The sequence below is a fragment of the Pristiophorus japonicus genome, chromosome 10, assembly GCF_044704955.1.
Source record: "Pristiophorus japonicus isolate sPriJap1 chromosome 10, sPriJap1.hap1, whole genome shotgun sequence".
NCBI lineage: Eukaryota > Metazoa > Chordata > Chondrichthyes > Pristiophoridae > Pristiophorus > Pristiophorus japonicus.
Window position 1 is genome coordinate 218,823,505 of NC_091986.1, and position 19,071 is coordinate 218,842,575.

Consider the following 19,071-nt stretch of genomic DNA (forward strand, 5'->3'; position numbering starts at 1 on the left):
TTCCTCGATCCCGAGGGACTGCCTATAACGATGATGATGAGTTTGCGAAGGATAACCTCATGGCCAATGCCAAGCACGGAGGAGTCTCTTAGCGTTTGCTCCAGGAGTCCATCGAATTTGCAGTGCCCTGCGGGGCGCCTTGGTTCGGCGGCCTGGCTCGCCACTTCCTGGCCTTCGGACCGTTGGCATGTGGGAAGTCGATGCCTTGTCATCGGGGCGCTCTCCTTCGGATTTGGGTGCTCCCGGACCAGCGTACATTTGGTTGTTTGTTTCGCCGGGGCAGGAGGATTCTTCGTGGGGCCGTGGGTTGTTGCCCTGCAGGCGGTGGGGAGGATCACCCTTCGTTTGGCAGCGTTCGCGTTTCCTTCCAGCTCATTGGCCGCGAAGAATTGGCCGGGTCACTTCGCGAGGGCTTCCCGGTCATCGCCTTCTGGGAATTTCTCCAGGATGTCGACGGTTCTCTGCATTTTCGCGTGATGGTTCATTATCTATTACTCGTCGCCGGTTGTTGTGTCTCAAATAAAGCAATGTGACTGAGTACTGTAGACTTGCGTAGGTGTGACCTTAGTCTCTTTGTTCTGACTCCAGAGTGCTGGCACAGCATGGGAGGCCTGCTTGTATGCAGTGCTCTCAAGGGATGCTGGGAACCCTTGGGACTCCAACAGATGCGCCCTCTGGTGGTGTTAGAATGCTGGTTACATGGTGTTGCATACATAACATTCGGCATGTAATAGATTTCAGTCCCCCAAAGATAGAAAGGGAGAAGTCCAGGAAGAGCCAGAGATGGACCATGTAAAGATAAGGGAGGGGTGGAAAATTGAAGCACAATGAATTAAATTCTCAGGGAATTAGCACCAACATAGTCATTAATGTTATGGTAAAAGAAGGAGGCATGAGTCGGACTCGAACAAAGGGTGTTCAACATATCCTACAAAATGATGGGCATAGCCAAGACCAATACAGGTTCCCGTGCAACACTTTTTATCTGGGGCTTGTGAATGGAGTTAAAGGAGAAGTTGTTCAATGTGAGGACAATTTTGGCTAGGCAGAGGAATTCGTGATACATAGAAACATAGAAACATAGAAACATAGAAAATAGGTGCAGGAGCAGGCCATTCAGCCCTTCTAGCCTGCAGCGCCATTCAATGAGTTCATGGCTGAACATGAAACTTCAGTACTCCCTTCCTGCTTTCTCGCCATACCCCTTGATCCCCCGAGTAGTAAGGACTTCATCTAACTCCCTTTTGAATATATTTAGTGAATTGGCCTCAACTACTTTCTGTGGTAGAGAATTCCACAGGTTCACCACTCTCTGCGTGAAGAAGTTTCTCCTCATCTCGGTCCTAAATGGCTTACCCCTTATCCTTAGACTGTGACCCCTGGTTCTGGACTTCCCCAACATTGGGAACATTCTTCCTGCATCCAACCTGTCCAAACCCGTCAGAATTTTAAACGTTTCTATGAGGTCCTCTCTCATTCTTCTGAACTCCAGTGAATACAAGCCCAGTTGATCCAGTCTTTCTTGATATGTCAGTCCCGCCATCCCGGGAATCAGTCTGGTGAATCTTCGCTGCACTCTCTCAATAGCTCGCTATGAAGGCCAACATGCCATTTGCTTTCTTAACCGCCTGCTGAACCTGCATGCCAACCTTCAATGACTGATGTACTATGACACCCAGGTCTCGCTGCACCTTCCCTTTTCCTAATCTGTCACCATTCAGATAATAGTTTGTCTCTCTGTTTTTACGACCAAAGTGGATAACCTCACATTTATCCACATTATACTTCATCTGCCACGCATTTGCCCACTCACCTAACCTATCCAAGTCACTCTGCAGCCTCATAGCATCCTCCTCGCAGCTCACACTGCCACCCAACTTAGTGTCATCCGCAAATTTGGAGATACTACATTTAATCCCCTCGTCTAAATCATTAATGTACAATGTAAACAGCTGGGGCCCCAGCACAGAACCTTGCGGTACCCCACTAGTCACTGCCTGCCATTCTGAAAAATACCCATTTACTCCTACTCTTTGCTTCCTGTCTGACAACCAGTTCTCAATCCACGTCAGCACACTACCCCCAATCCCATGTGCTTTAACTTTGCACATTAATCTCCTGTGTGGGACCTTGTCGAAAGCCTTCTGAAAGTCCAAATATACCACATCAACTGGTTCTCCTTTGTCCACTTTACTGGAAACATCCTCAAAAAATTCCAGAAGATTTGTCAAGCATGATTTCCCTTTCACAAATCCATGCTGACTTGGACCTATCATGTCACCATTTTCCAAATGCGCTGCTATGACATCCTTGATAATTGATTCCATCATTTTACCCACTACTGAGGTCAGGCTGACCGGTCTATAATTCCCTGTTTTCTCTCTCCCTCCTTTTTTAAAAAGTGGGGTTACATTGGCTACCCTCCACTCGATAGGAACTGATCCAGAGTCAATGGAATGTTGGAAAATGACTGTCAATGCACCCGCTATTTCCAAGGCCACCTCCTTAAGGACTCTGGGATGCAGTCCATCAGGCCCTGGGGATTTATCGGTCTTCAATCCCATCAATTTCCCCAACACAATTTCCCGACTAATAAAGATTTCCCTCAGTTCCTCCTCCTTACTAGACCCTCTGACCCCTTTTATATCCGGAAGGTTGTTTGTATCCTCCTTAGTGAATACCGAACCAAAGTACTTGTTCAATTGGTCCGCCATTTCTTTGTTCCCCATTATGACTTCCCCTGATTCTGACTGCAGGGGACCTACGTTTGTCTTTACTAACCTTTTTCTCTTTACATACCTATAGAAACTTTTGCAATCCGCCTTAATGTTCCCTGCAAGCTTCTTCTCGTACTCCATGCTGAATGGGGAATGGTTGGACCACTCTTTGAGGCAGAAGTGGAGGGCCCACAAGCCATCCCAATGGGGATGGAGGTGTTGATGGATTAGATGCCCACAGTGAAAAGGAGACGGTTAGCACCAGGAAACTGGAATTAGTTAAAGTGGTAGAGGGCATCAGAAGAGTCACGGATGTAGTTGGGCAGGGAGTGGACGGAAGGGAAAAGATGGAGTTGAAACAAGAAGAAATCATTTTTGGTGGAACAGGAGCAGGCTGAAACAATTGTTCTAGCAGTAGGAACATAGGAACAGGAGTAGGCCATTTAGCCTCTCAAGCCTGTTCTGCCATTCAGTGAGATCATCTATGACCTAACACCATATATCCGCCTTTGCCCCATTTCCCTATTGGGATGGAATCCATCTGGTCCTGGAGATTTGTCTCTCTTTAGTGTAGTGCAGTTCTGTATGTGGATCTTGGGGAGGAGATAGAAGTGAGCTGTGCGAGGTTAGGGAGCTATAAGGTAGGAGACTGTTGGAGGGAGATCTCCAGAGCAGATGATGTAATTAATGTTCTTGGTGTTCAGTAATTAGGACAAGGTCCGGGGAGATAGCAGTTGTCGGAGAGTTGCTGTTCAGCTCCAGCAAAGTAGAGATCCTTTTTCTATACCACAACAGCTCCTCCTTTTGTTAGCGTGTTTGATAATGATGTCAGGATTAGACCTGAGAGAACGGAGTGCTGTAAGTTCAGCGGGAGATAGATCAGAGGGAATGAGGGGAGCAGAGAAACTGATATGGCCGTTGTCACACTGACAGTTTTGAATAAAATGATCAAGAGAGGGTAGAAGGCCACAGAAGGTGTCCAGGTGGATTGGGGAGACTTAAGACAGGATAAAGGGTCAAATGGCAGAAGAAGAGCTCAGCATCATGTCGAACTCAAAATTAGTTGAAATGGGAGCAAAGCGGCAAGAAACTGAGGCCATTGCTGAGGACAGATCGTTCAAGGTCAGAGAGGGCAAGGTCAGAGGGTATAGTGAAAATACAGTAAGGTGTGAGATTGGAAAGAGAGATGGGGGTCAGAAGAAAATGAAGAGGAAGAGAGATCAGGAGAAGGGCTAGCATCCATTGACAACTTGGGGGCCATGGAGGCGTGTTGATTGGTCAGAAGCTGTGTGGTTCCATTTAAACACTTTCTCCCAGAAGGCCATACTTGAAGCCAGAGGGCGTGACCTCTGTCCATCCAATCAATTACTTTGCCAGAAAACCCACTCCAGTGATTTGGATTTGGCACATTGCTTGATTTCCCAAATTCCGTCACTATGGTTACCCACAGGAGTGGATGTGGAGACATTTTCAGGAAAGGCAATGACCCTCAGTGCAAAACCAATTTGAATAAAAACCCACCAACCACTTGGCCACATTCTTTTGTTCTTACAGTAATTGATGATTATACTTTCAACAAATTGACAGATTACTCAGCCAAATGTCTCTGCTGACAATTTACTGCCTCTTCCAGTGACTTAACGCCGAACATACTTTTCATGTTTAACTTTTTGATATGTTACAGCTTACACTTTCATCAAGGTTTAATCTATAGAGTCTCATTTCTGTTCCGTAAAAGATGCAGTTAGTAAACTGGCGAGGAAGCCTATCCATTTCTGTAAGTTCCCTTAAAACTGCATTAAGTATCAGTTAATGACGATTTCATCTTTGTGGAGTATTCATATCGAAATGACAAAAGTGGAGGAAGGAAAAAAAATCTTTACAGGCTTGTTCACTGCATGTTAATGTGCTTGTTGAACCTGTTTTTTATATAAACAATTCCCTCAACATAAGACTCTTTCACAGTACAGTACACACACCAGTACAGTACACACACCATTCATCTTGTATCAGCTGCACTCGATCTTGTAAACTTGCCAACCTGCACTGAACCAATGGCACCACAGACCCCAAAAATGTGGTTCCCTGACTGCCATACAACAAATGGAGGCGCTGGTCCCAAGCACTAGAACTCAGTATTACCAGTGGAGCTCAGCAGCCCTACAGCTGGAACTGCCTAAGGGGAAACATACAGCTTGGGAATGAGACTCCATATTATGAAGAGGGACTGACCCAAAACCCAGAGTGGGGCAGGACCTCCAAAACCCCTGATGCTTTCCCAAATCTCGGGGTCAGGGTCATTTGCATAGTGGGGGGGTGGGGGGGGGGGAAACGTTGTATGTGCCATTTGTGGCATTACTGGGGTATCAGCGGGGGAGGGAAGGGGAGCGTCACCTTGTTACCTGGTAAAAATAATTAAGTTGATGCTCTCCTAAGGACATCGGAGGCAACTGCGGGTATAGTTTCGCCAGCAGCTGGTCCATACATGCAGTAGCTCACCATACCTCAACTGTGACTTGCCAAACATTCATGGATTTCGGCAGAGCCTTTAACTTGGCTGCGAGTTGCTGAATGTGGCAAACACTGCTTTGCACCCATTGGAAGAGCGGGGTACTTTGAAATATGAAAGACCAAGTTTGTGAATCAATTACCTACACACAGGAATCAATGAGGCTTCAGTGTGTCAGGACTTGTTTTGAGCAATAGGTCCTCAGAAGTCACAATTACTTCAGTTGGGCAGCAAAGCCATGTTTGATACATAGAGGAGCTTGGGGCACATCTGATTGGAAGGAATAGTATTTACCAGTTGAAGCTGAGGGTTTTGTACATCATGTGCTGGCACGGGTTGTTTCTTCTCCTTACTCACTGACAGCAGAATGGGTGCAGGACCAGCCATGGATAACCAGACTGATGGTGGATACACTGCTGGGACAATAGGAGACTCGGCAGTCTGCCTGACAGTTAGCCCAGACACTTGTGCACAAGGCACACTGACCTGGAGCTCGGCAGGGAGCAGTGCTGACGCTGTGCTTTTACCAGGTTGTGTTGCTTGGTGCAGGAAGATTTCCAGCTGAGATCATCAAGAGCAACAGCATTGTCATTGGAAGTCAAGATGATCACAGCTCTGGATTTCTATGCACCAGGGTGAGATGTGAGGAAATCAGCTGCTTTGCCACAAACTACTGCATTCATAATGTGGCTGAAGTGCTCACCCAGAGGACACACGAGTTAATTGAGTTCATCAGTGGTCATGACTGCAGGAACAAAGACAGCTTGACTTCCACCAGTTGATGCACTACCCTAAGGTGCATGGTATTAGCAGCAGCAGTCACACTGGGTCTCAGGTCCGTACCATAGAGTCTCGGGACTTCAGGAAAAGTTTAATTCCCATCTATCTTGAATTGTGATACTAATAGATCTCAGTGTTCTGATTTAGGATTGATCCACCGATGAGGCAACAGAGCTTAGAACAGCCCTTTCCAAAGCTCCAGGCCGACAGACGTCAAACAGGACAAACCAGCGACTAAGAATATTAAATAGGACTGAGATGCCCGAGCCTTGAGCTGGATTGCCGAGGCTCGATGGCCTCTTGTATCTGAAGGTCAGTGGTTGGACAGCCCTGCTTTAGCCTATCAGATTTAAAATTGTGAATATGGACATAGTGAATGCTGCTCCATTTACTGTTCCATCTCTGCAGACAAAGATAGAGGGGTGCGAAATCGAGAGGTGACGTTACAGCCAAGCTGGTAAGTGGTTGGCTGTTCGACTGGTAAGTATAACTCTCTTTTAGACTGACTTTTAGATTGGTTTAATTGGCAGCGAAATACTAAGTAGCTGTTTGGTGTTTAAGTAAATTTTAGTAAGTAAATTAATTTAAGGGTTAAGTCATGGCAGGAGAGCTCGGACCCATGTCATGCTCCTCCTGTGCTATGTGGGAAGTCAGAGACGCTTCCAGTGTCCCTGGCTACTATGTGTGCGGGAAGTGTGTCCAGCTGCAGCTCCTGACAGAATGCATGACGGCACTGGAGCTGCGGATGGACTCACTCTGGAGCACGCGCGATGCTGAGAATGTTGTCACACCGCAGGTAAGGGTTAGGACAGATAGTGAATGGGTGACCAAGAGACAAGGCAAGAGTAGGAAGGTAGTGCAGGAATCCCCTGCGGTCAGCTCCCTCCAAAACAGATATACTGTTTTGGATACTGTTGGGGGAGATGACTTACCAGGGGAAGGCACCAGCAGCCAGGTTCATGGCACCGTGGGTGGCTCTGCGGCACAGAATGGCGGGAAAAAGAGTGGGAGAGCTATAGTGATCAGGGACTCTATTGTAAGGGGAATGGATAGGAGTTTCTGCGGCCGCAACCGAGACTTCAGGATGGTATGTTGCCTCCCTGGTGCAAGGGTCAAGGATGTCTCGGAGCGGCTGCAGAGCATTCTGGAGAGGGAGGGTGAACAGCCAGTTGTCGTGGTACATGTAGGTATCAACGATATAGGTAAGAAGCGGGAAGAGGTCCTACAAGCTGAATTTAGGGAGCAAGGAGAAAAATTAAAAAGTAGGACCTCAAAGGTAGTAATCTCTGGATTGCTACCAGTGCCACGTGCTAATCAGAGCAGAGGGAGCAGGATAGTTAGAATAAATACGTGGCTTGAGCAGTGGTGCAAGAGGGAGGGATTCTAATTCCTGGGACATTGGAACCAGTTCTGGGGGAAGTGGGACCTGTACAAAAGGGACGGTCTGTCCTGGGGATAACATTTGCTGATGCAGCTTGGGAGTGTTTAAACTAATATGGCAGGGGGATGGGAACCTATGCAGTGAGACAGGGCGAAGTAATATGGAGTCAGAAACAGATGGTAGAAAGGTAAAAAGCAATAGTGGAAGGCCGAGTAAACAAAGGTAAGAAACAAAAAGGGCCACACTATATCATAATTCTAAAAGGACAAAGGGTGTTAAAAAAAACAAGCCTGAAGGCTTTGTGTCTTAATGCAAGGAGTATCCGTAATAAGGTGGATGAATTAACTGTGCAAATAGATGTTAACAAATATGATGTGATTGGGATTACAGAGACGTGGCTCCAGGATGATCAGGGCTGGGAACTCAACATCCAGGGGTATTCAACATTCAGGAAGGATAGAATAAAAGGAAAATGAGGTGGGGTTGCATTGCTGGTTAAAGAGGAGATTAATGCAATAGTTAGGAAGGACATTAGCTTGGATGATGTGGAATCTATATGGGTAGATGCAGAACACCAAAGGGCAAAAAACATTAGTGGGAGTTGTGTACAGACCTCCAAACAGTAGTAGTGATGTTGGGGAGGGCATCAAACAGGAAATATGGGGTGCATGCAATAAAGGTGCAGCAGTTATCATGGGTGAGTTTAATATGCACATAGATTGGGCCAACCAAACTGGAAGCAATACGGTGGAGGAGGATTTCCTGGAGTGCATAAGGGATGGTTTTCTAGACCAATATGTTGAGGAAGCAACTAGGGGGAGGCCATCTTAGACTGGGTGTTGTGTAATGAGAGAGGATTAATTAGCAATCTCGATGTGCGAGGCCCCTTGGGGAAGAGTGAGCATAATATAGTGGAATTCTCCATTAGAATGGAGAATGAAACAGTTAATTCAGAGACCATGGTCCAGAAATTAAAGAAGGGTAACTCTGAAGGTATGAGGCGTGAATTGGCTAGGATAGATTGGCGAATGATACTTAAGGGGTTGACTGTGGATGGGCAATGGCAGACATTTAGAGACCGCATGGATGAACTACAACAATTGTACATCCCTGTCTGGCGTAAAAATAAAAAAGGGAAGGTGGCTCAACCGTGGCTATCAAGGGAAATCAGGGATAGTATTAAAGCCAAGGAAGTGGCATACAAATTGGCCAGAAATAGCAGCGAACCCGGGGACTGGGAGAAATTTAGAACTCAGCAGAGGAGGACAAAGGGTTTGATTAGGGCAGGGAAAATAGAGTACGAGAGGAAGCTTGCAGGGAACATTAAGACGGACTGCAAAAGTTTCTATAGATATGTAAAGAGAAAAAGGTTAGAAAAGGCAAACATAGGTCCCCTGCAGTCAGAATCAGGGGAAGTCATAACGGGGAACAAAGAAATGGCAGACCAATTGAACAAGTACTTTGGTTCGGTATTCACTAAGGAGGACACAAAAGGGGTATATTCCGGATATAAAAGGGGTCAGAGGGTCTAGTAAGAAGGAGGAACTGAGGGAAATCCTTATTAGTTGGGAAATTGTGTTGGGGAAATTGATGGGATTGAAGGGCGATAAACCCCCAGGGCCTGATGGACTGCATTCCAGAGTACTTAAGGAGGTGGCCTTGGAAATAGCGGATGCATTGACAGTCTTTTTCCAACATTGCATAGACTCTGGATCAGTTCCTATGGAGTGGAGGGTCGCCAATGTAACCCCACTTTTCAAAAAGGAGGGAGAGAGAAAACAGGGAATTATAGACCGGTCAGCCTGACATCAGTAGTGGGTAAAATGATGGAATCAATTATTCAGGATGTCATAGCAGCGCATTTGGAAAGAGATGACATGATAGGTCCAAGTCAGCATGGATTTGTGAAAGGGAAATCATGCTTGACAAATCTTCTGGAATTTTTTGAGGATGCTTCCAGTAGAGTGGACAAGGGAGAACCAGCTGATGTGGTGTATTTGGACTTTCAGAAGGTTTTCGACTAGGTCCCACACAAGAGATTAATGTGCAAAGTTAAAGCACATGGGATTGGGGGTAGTGTGCTGACGTGGATTGAGAACTGGTTGGCAGACAGGAAGCAAAGAGTAGGAGTAAATGGGTACTTTTCAGAATGGCAGGCAGTGACTAGTGGGGTACCGCAAGGTTCTATGCTGGGGCCCCAGCTGTTTACATTGTACATTAATGATTTAGACGAGGGGATTAAATGAAGTATCTCCAAATTTGCTGATGACACTAAGTTGGGTGGCAGTGTGAGCTGCGAGGAGGATGCTATGAGGCTGCAGAGTGACTTGGATAGGTTAGGTGAGTGGAAAAATGCATGGCAGATGAGGTATAATGTGGATAAATGTGAGGTTATCCACTTTGGTGATAAAAACAGAGAGACAGACTATTATCTGAATGGTGTCAGATTAGGAAAAGGGGTGGTGCAACGAGACCTGGGTATCATGGTACATCAGTCATTGAAGGTTAGCATGCAGGTACAGCAGGCGGTTAAGAATGCAAATGGCATGTTGGCCTTCATAGCGAGGGGATTTGAGTACAGGGGCAGGGAGGTGTTGCAACAGTTTTACAGGGCCTTGGTGAGGCCACACCTGGAGTATTGTGTACAGTTTTGGTCTCCTAACTTGAGGAAGGACATTCTTGCTATTGAGGGAGTGTAGCAAAGGTTCACCAGACTGATTCCCGGGATGGCAAGACTGACATATCAAGAAAGACTGGATCAACTGGGCTTGTATTCACTGGAGTTCAGAAGAATGAGAGGGGATCTCATAGAAATGTTTAAAATTCTGACGGGTTTCAACAGGTTAGATGCAGGAAGAATGTTCCCAATGTTGGAGAAGTCCAGAACCAGGGGACACAGTCTAAGGATAAGGGGTAAGCCATTTAGGACCGAGATGAGGAGAAACTTCTTCACCCAGAGAGTGGTGAACCTGTGGAATTCTCTACCACGGAAAGTTGTTGAGGCCAATTCACTAAATATATTCAAAAAGGAGTTCGATGAAGTCCTTACTACTAGGGGGATCAAGGGGTATGGTGAGAAAGCAGGAATGGGGTACTGAAGTTGCATGTTCAGCCATGAACTCATTGAATGGCGATGCAGGCTTGAAGGGCCGAATGGCCTACTCCTGCACCTATTTTCTATGTTTCTATGTTTCTTCTTCCAAGTAGTGCCATGGGATCTTTTACATCCAGCTGAGAGAGCAGACAGGGCCTCGGTTTAACGTCTCATCCGAAAGACGACAGCTCCGACAGTGCAGCACTCCCTCAGTACTGCCCCTCCGACAGTGCGGCGCTCGCTCAGTACTGCCCGTCCGACAGTGTGGCGCTCCCTCAGTACTGCCCCTCCGACAGTGCAGTGCTCGCTCAATACTGCCCCTCCGATAGTGTGGCTCTCCCTCAGTACTGCCCATCCGACAGTGTGGCACTCCCTCAGTACTGACCTTCTGTACTGCCCCTCCTATAGATATGGGCCACATTGTCCGCGTGCCCGACACAAGACTCCCAAAGCAAGCGCTCTACTCGGAACTCCTACACGGCAAGCGAGCCCCAGGTGGGCAGAGGAAACGTTACAAGGACACCCTCAAAGCCTCCCTGATAAAGTGCAACATCCCCACCGACACCTGGGAGTCCCTGGCCAAAGACCGCCCTAAGTGGAGGAAGTGCATCCGGGAGGGCGCTGAGCACCTCGAGTCTCGTCGCCGAGAGCATGCAGAAACCAAGCGCAGGCAGCGGAAGGAGCGTGCGGCAAACCAGACTCCCCATCCACCCTTTCCTTCAACCATTGTCTGTCCCACCTGTGACAGAGACTGTTCAGTCACCTGAGAACTCACTTTTAGAGTGGAAGCAAGTCTTCCGCGATTCCGAGGGACTGCCTATGATGATGATGGTTGCAGGCAGGCAGGCAGACAGTAGGTGCAGCTCTCCACAGGCTCCCAACTGCAAAGTGGCTCAGCTACTCCCACGCAACAGCTCTACAACTATTTTAAAGCCGGAGCAAGATATCTCTGCAAGGTCAATTCACGGCAGTCAAACCGCCCCTTCAGGACACGCAGCACGAGATAGGCCAAGTACGAGGGCCCCACTAACTGCACACACACACCAGCACTTCAAAACCTTCCTCTCCTCGGGGACGGTGAAGTGAACCCACGGAAACTTACTCCCAGTTTGACAGAATAGATGGAATTTTATGGAAGAGGGGGAAATGAAACACTTTGAACCTTGTGATTAAACTAACAAATATATATACATACCGCACTGTCCCATCAAACACTCCCAGGGCAGGTATAGCACGGGGTTAAATACAGAGTGAAAGTCCCTCTGCACTGTCCCATCAAACACTCCCAGGGCAGGTAAGCACGGGGTTAAATACAGAGTGAAACTCCTTCTACACTGTCCCATCAAACACTCCCAGGGCAGGTACAGTATGAGGTTAAATACAGAGTAAAGCTCCCTCTACACTGTCCCATCAAACACTCCCAGGGCAGGTATAGTACGGGGTTAAATACAGAGTAAAGCTCCCCCTGCACTGTCCCATCAAACACTCCCAGGGCAGGTACAGTACGGGGTTAAATACAGAGTAAAGCTCCCTCTACACTGTCCCATCAAACACTCCCAGGGCAGGTACAGCACGGGGTTAGATATAGAGCAAAGATCCCTTTCTAATAGTGCTACCTTGAGTGCTGCTTGTGATTATTACACGTTCTCTGAGTGTTGAGTTGTACGCAGTGTTAACTGATGAATCCGCACCCATAGAAGTTGGGTTGGTTGTGGGAGGTGGAGGGTGGGAGGGGTTGGGGTTGGGGGTTTGGGGGGGGGTGGGGGGTGGGGAGATGGAGGGGTGGGGTTTGGAAGTGGTGGGGGTGGGGGTTGGGAGGGGTGGGGTTGGGGGTTGGGGGGGTGGCGAGTTGGCGGGGTGGGGGTGGGGAGGTGGAGGGGTGGGGTTGGGGGTTGGGTGGGGGTGGGGGTTGGCGGGGTGGGGTTGAGGGGTGGGGTGTGGGGAGGCGGGGTGTGGCAGGGGTGGGAGGTCCCAATCTCATTGAGAGGGGACCCTCCCCCTATCGGTACAGATTGGTACAGAGAATAGAGAGGGCGGAGACGATTGATCAGTAAACTGATTCCCCTGCGATAACCAGAGCATCACCAGTGACAGTTTGTGGAATACACAATCAAGGTACACATCAAACGAAACAGCCCCAGTACGGTGAATACCATTGTGGCGGGGTGCAGTGGGGGGTACATAGAGACCCGATGTGGGGCAAGCTGTCCTGCGTAGCGTACCAACATCCTTGGTGGGTCCTTCTTCTTGCGTGGACCGGGGACATCAAACCGTACCCAACCTTGGAAGTCCAGTGGTAGCATCATCGGACCAGCAGCCCAAGAGTTCAAAATCTGCCATTGAATTCAATAATCAACAAAAATAAGCCTATCTCTGTCATCTCCTCCGGGCCCCTACAACCCTCCGAGATCTCTGCGCTCCTCCAATTCTGCCCTCTCGAGCATCCCCCGATTTCCATCGCTCCACCATCGGTGGCCACGTCTTCAGCTGCCTGGACCCCAAGCTCCGGAATTCGCTCCCTAAACCTCTCCTCGCCTCTCTACATAACATAAGAACATAAGAAATAGGAGCAGGAGTAGGCCATACGGCCCCTCGAGCCTGCTCCGCCATTTAATACGATCATGGCTGATCCGATCATGGACTCAGCTCCACTTCCCTGACTGCTCCCCGTAACCCCTTATCGGTTAAGAACCTATCTATCTGTATGTCTTAAATTTATTCAATGTCCCAGCTTCCACAGCTCTCTGAAGCAGCAAATTCCACAGATTTACAACCTTCTGAGAGAAGAAATTCCTCTTCATCTCAGTTTTACATGGGCGGCCCCTTATTCGAAGATGATGCCCCCTAGTTCTAGTCTCCCCCATCAGTGGAAACATCCTCTCTGCATCCACCTTGTCAAACCCCCTCATAACCTTATACGTTTCGATAAGATCGCCTCTCATTCTTCTGAATTCCAATGAGTAGAGGCCCAACCTCCTCAACCTTTCCCTCATAAGTCAACCCCCTCATCAACCGAGTGAACCTTCTCTGATCTGCCTCCAAAGCAAGCCTCTCTCCTGCTTTAAGACCAAATTCGATTGACCAAGCTTTTGGTCACCCGTCCAAGTAAGCGGCTCAGTCTGATTGCGTCTATGAAGTACCTCAGGATGTCTTTGTGCTCCGTCCGAGACGTTGCATGAATGCAGGTGCTTATCGTTGTTGAATGCAAAATCCTCGTTTATGGGATGTCACCGGATTAAGCAGTGGCCGCGGATGGAAGGAAGCCCGCCGTCCTTTATCGGTCTGGACCACCCGCGACCCCAGACCCGCACCGCGCGGTTGACCTGTGACACCAATGGAGACGCTGGAGTGTGACAGGGCAGGGGTTCGGGGGAGAGATCTGTTATCCTCCACACTCGACTATTCCCACGCTCTCCAGGCGGGCCCTCCCCCTCCCACCCTTCACAAACATGGGCTCACCCAAAATCTCTGCTGCCCCGCCTCCCAACTCCCACCCCCCACTCCCCCGGTGCTCGCCGACCTGCAACCCGTCCGGCAAACACCTCGGTTTTAAAATTGTTGTCCTGGTGTTCAAATCCCCCCTCCCCCCTCCCCCCACCCGTGGCCTCCTCGCATCCCCCCACCCCCCTCCCCGCCTCCGCTTCCTCTTCAATCTCCTCCAGCCCCCACAACCCTCCGAGATCTCTGCGCTCCTCCAATTCTGCCCGCTTGAGCATTCACCCCCCCACCCCCCGATTTCCATCGCTCCGTCACCGGTGGCCGTGCCTTCAGCCGCCTGGGCCCCCAATCTCTGGCACTCCCTGCCGAAACCTCTCCCGCCTTTCTCGCTCCTCCTTTATGACAGTGCTGAAGACCAATCTCCACTGGCTCAGCTTTTCCTCGCCTGTCCCGATATGCGGCTCGGTGTCAAACTATATCTGATAATCGCCCCTGCGAACCGACTTTGTGCTGCGTCAGAGGTGCTATATGAATGCAGGTAGGTGCTTATTGTGGTTGAATGCAAAAAACCTCGAGACCAAATAAGAGTGAGAACACGACAAGGAGAAACGGTCACTCAATTCTTATTCAGAACTATAAAAAGCAAATTTAAATGATGCCAATGTTTGCTGATGTCAGTCACTTCCTTGTTTTTTTTTTGTACTATTTGCTGTTCTTTAAACTGCAATAATAATAATCATTATTTCTTCATGCCCTTTTCCAAGGTGTCTTTGGGCTGTGCGGAAGGTGTTGTCGTGGTCACTGTTTCTTCTGCCTCTTCGTCGAGGAAGTCCAGAGAGTTGTCGTTGGGAAGCCCAGGGCTGGTGAACTTGGAGGCGATTTTCACCCAGTGGTCTCGGTTAGACTTCACACTCTGGTACAGAACTTCTGCTTCAGGGAGGAGTATGTTCAGTAGCCTGCACCAAAGGGAAAGAAAAAATAATTCACGTCAATGCCCCGTCAGAGGGTAGCAACTCTCGCTCCCCCCCCCCCGGCACCGTCCCCCCCCACAGGGTCAGAGTGTTCCCCCTAGCTGGGGAAGTCTCGAACACGAGGACGCAGTCTCAGGATAAGGGAGCAGCCGTTTAAAATGCTTACACAGCACAGGAAGAGGCCATTCGGCCCATCGAAGCCCGTGCCGGCTCTCTGCAAGAGCAAGATAAAAGTTCACGGGGCTGGGGGGTAATTAGCGTGGATAGAGGATTAGCTTACTAACAGAGAGTCAGGATAGATGGTTCATTCTCGGGTTGGCAATCAGTAACTAGTGGGGTGCCGCAGGGATCAGTGCTGGGACCCCAACTATTTACAATCTATATTAACGACTTGGAAGAAGGGACTGAGTGTAACGTAGCCAAGTTTGCTGATGATACAAACATGGGAGGAAAAGCAATGTGTGAGGAGGACACAAAAAATTTGCAAAAGGACACAGACAGGCTAAGTGAGTGAGCAAAAATTTGTCAGATGGAGTATAATGGTGGAAAGTGTGAGGTTATGCACTTTGGCAGAAAAAAAATCAAAGAGCAAGTTATTATTTAAATGGAGAAAATTGCAAAGTGCTGCAATACAGCGGGACCTGGGGGTACTTGTACATGAAACACAAAAAGTTAGTATGCAGGTACAACAAGTGATCAGGAACGCAAATGGAATCTTGGTCTTTATTGCAAAGGGGATGGAGTATAAAAGCAGGGAAGTCTTGCTACAGTTATACAGGGTATTGGTGAGGCCACACCTGGAATACTGCGTGCAGTTTTGGTTTCCATATTTACAAAAGGATATACTTGCTTTGGAGGCAGTTCAGTGAAGGTTCACTAGGTTGATTCCGGGGATGAGGGGGTTGACTTATGAGGAAAGGTTGAGGAGGTTGGGCCTCTACTCATTGGAGTTCAGAAGAATGAGAGGAGATCTTATCAAAACGTATAAGATTATGAGGGGGTTTGACAAGGTGGATGCAGAGAGGATGTTTCCACTGATGGGGGAGACTAGAACTAGGGGGCATGATCTTAGAATAAGGGGCCACCCATTTAAAACTGAGATGAGGAGGAATTTCTTCTCTCAGAGGGTTGTAAATCTGTGGAATTCGCAGCCTCAGAGAGCTGTGGAAGCCGGGACATTGAATAAATTTATGACAGAGATAGACAGTTTCTTAACCGCTAAGAGAATAAGGGGTTATGGGGAGCGGGCGGGGAAGTGGAGCTGAGTCCATGATCGGATCAGCCATGATCGTATTAAATGGCGGAGCAGGCTCGAAGGGCCGTATGGCCTACTCCTGCTCCTATTTCTTATGGTCTTATGGAAGGAGGCCATTCGACCCGGCGAACCCGTGCCGGCTCTCTGCAAGAGCACCTCAGCCAGTCCCACTCCCCCACCCTTTCCCTGTAGCCCTGCAAATCCTTTTTCCTCCTAATTATCCAACTCCCTTTTGAAAGCCACGATTGAGTCTGCCTCCACCACCCTCTCAGGCAGCGCATTCCAGATCCTAACCACTCGCTGCGTAAAAAGTTTTCCCTCAAGTTGCCTTTGGTTCTTCTGCCAATCGCCTTAAATCTGTGTCCTCTGGTTCCCGACCCTTCCACCAATGGGAACAGTTTCTCTCTCTCTACTCTCTCCAGACCCCTCATAATTTTGAACACCTCGATCAAATCTCCTCTCAACCTTCTCTGCTCCAAGGAGAACGACCCCAGCTTCTCCAATCTATCCACATAACTGAAGTCCTTCATCCCTGGAACCTTTCTTGTAAATCTGTTCTGCAACCTCTCTAAAGCCTTCACATCCTTAGAGTGTTTGACTAACTTGATTGAGTTACATAAAGACATAAGCAATGGGGGCAGGAGTAGGCTATTCGGCCCCTCGAGCCTGCTCCGTCATTTAATATGATCATGGCTGATCCAATCATGGACTCAGCTCCACTTCCCTGTCTGCTCCCTGTTGTGTTCCAAACACAGATGAGGCTGCACACAGGGAGGTTAAAGTAACAGTGACCTCAGTCTTTATTAAGACACTCCAGAGCGAGGAACAGGCCTTAGGGGCCGGCTTATATGCAGTGCTCCCAAGGGATGCTGGGATCCCGTGGGACTTCAGGGGATGCGCTCCCTGGTGGCGGAACATGGGAGTGTATGCTTTACAGATACACAACATCACTCCCCCACCCAAAGTCAAAGTGAAAACTATTTACAAGGTGAGGTGGTCGGGAGCCTTTCTTTCCCTGGTGGACCACCTCGGTACAAATGTCTGTTCTGGTGTGTTGGCTGTGCCCTCGCTGGGCTGGCGTGTTGTTGGCCCTGCAGGTCTGCTGGGTGAGCCTGGCCTTGCTGGGCAGTTGGGCATGATGGGTTCGATTTCCTGGTCCGGGATGGTGTCGTTGATCCTTTGGGTGTGTGTTGTGGGCTCGAAAAAGGTGGTGTCTGCTGTGGGTTGTTCAGGGTAGCCTGTGAACCGCAGCCTCGTTTGGTCCAGGTGCTTTCTGCAAATTTGTCCATTGTCTAGTTTGACTACAAACACCCTACTCCCTTCTTTAGCTATCACCGTGCCTGCGATCCATTGGGACCATGTCCATAGTTTAGCACATATACAAGGTCATTCAGATCAATTTCCCGTGACACAGTGGCGCGACCATCGTTTACATTTTGTTGCTGCCGCCTGCTCTCTACCTGATCATGCAGGTTGGGGTGAACCAGCGAGAGTCTGGTTTTAAGTGTCCTTTTCATGAGTAGCTCAGCCGGGGGCACCCCTGTGAGCGAGTGGGGTCTTGTGTGGTAGCTGAGCAGTACTCGGGACAGGCAGGTTTGGAGTGAGCCTTCTGTGACTCGTTTGAGGCTCTGTTTGATGGTTTGTACTGCCCGCTCTGCCTGCCCATTGGAGGCTGGTTTAAACGGGGCCGAGGTGACATGTTTGATCCCATTGCGGGTCACGAATTCTTTAAATTCGGCACTGGTGAAACATGGCCCGTTGTCACTGACCAGTATGTCAGGCAGGCCGTGGGTGGCAAACATGGCCCTCAGGCTTTCAATGGTGGCGGTGGCGGTGCTTCCCGACATTATTTCACATTCAATCTATTTTGAAAAAGCATCCACCACCACCAGGAACATTTTACCGAGAAACGGGCCCGCATAGTTGACATGGATCCTCGACCATGGTCTGGAGGGCCAGGACCACAAACTTAGTGGTGTCTCTCTGGGCGCGTTGCTCAACTGAGCACACACACTGCATTGCCGTACACAGGACTCTAAGTCAGAGTCGATACTGGGCCACCACACGTGGGATCTGGTTATCGCTTTCATCATTACTATACCCGGGTGTGTGCTGTGGATCCGAGATGAACGTCTCCCTGCCCTTTTTTGGTAGCACTACACGGTTACCCCACAACAGGCAGTCTGCCTGAATGGACAGCTCATCCTTTCACCGCTGGAACGGCTTGATTAGCTCTTGCATTTCAACGGGGATGTTGGCCCAGCTCCCATGCAGTATATAGTTTTTTACTATGGACAGCAGAGGATCTTGGCTGGTCCAAGTCCTAATCTGGCGGGCCGTGACAGGTGATTTATCATTTTCAAACACTTCCATGACCATCAACAAGTCTGCGGGCTGCGCCACCATCAACAAGTTTGCAGGCTGCGCCATTTCCACCCCCGTGTTGGGCAATGGTAGTCGACTGACAGCATCTGCACAGTTCTTGGTGCCTGGCCTGTGGCGGATGGTATAGTTATATGTTGATAGCGCGAGTGCCCAACTTTGTATGCGGACTGAGGTATTAGTATTTATCCCCTTGTTTTCAGCGAACAGGGATGTGAGGGGCTTGTGATCGGTTTCCAGCTCAAATTTGAGGCCAAACAGGTACTGATGCATTTTCTTTACCCCGAACACACACGCTAATGCCTCTTTCTCAATCATGCTGTAGGCCCTCTCAGCCTTCGACAAGCTCCTGGAAACATAGGCGACAGGTTGCAACTTCCCCGCAACGTTAGCTTGTTGTTATACACACCCGACTCCGTATGACGACACGTTACATGCTAGCACAAGTCTTTTACACGGGTTATACAATACAAGCAGCTTGTTGGAGCATAAAATGTTTCTGGCTTTCTCAAAAGCAATTACTTGTTTTTTTCCCCATACCCAG

The 19,071-nt window shown here is 48.8% G+C and overlaps 1 protein-coding gene across 1 annotated transcript in view; it reads right to left on the bottom strand.

The window, feature by feature from the left end:
- Positions 1 to 14,534: 14,534 nt before the first annotated feature.
- Positions 14,535 to 19,071, bottom strand: part of LOC139274929 (cGMP-dependent 3',5'-cyclic phosphodiesterase) — a 103,908-nt gene continuing 99,371 nt past the window's right edge. The window contains exon 15 of the mRNA XM_070891666.1: positions 14,535 to 14,875. Within this exon, the coding sequence (XP_070747767.1) occupies positions 14,659 to 14,875 (217 nt within the window). The 3' untranslated portion in view covers positions 14,535 to 14,658. The remainder of the gene's footprint in view (positions 14,876 to 19,071) is intronic.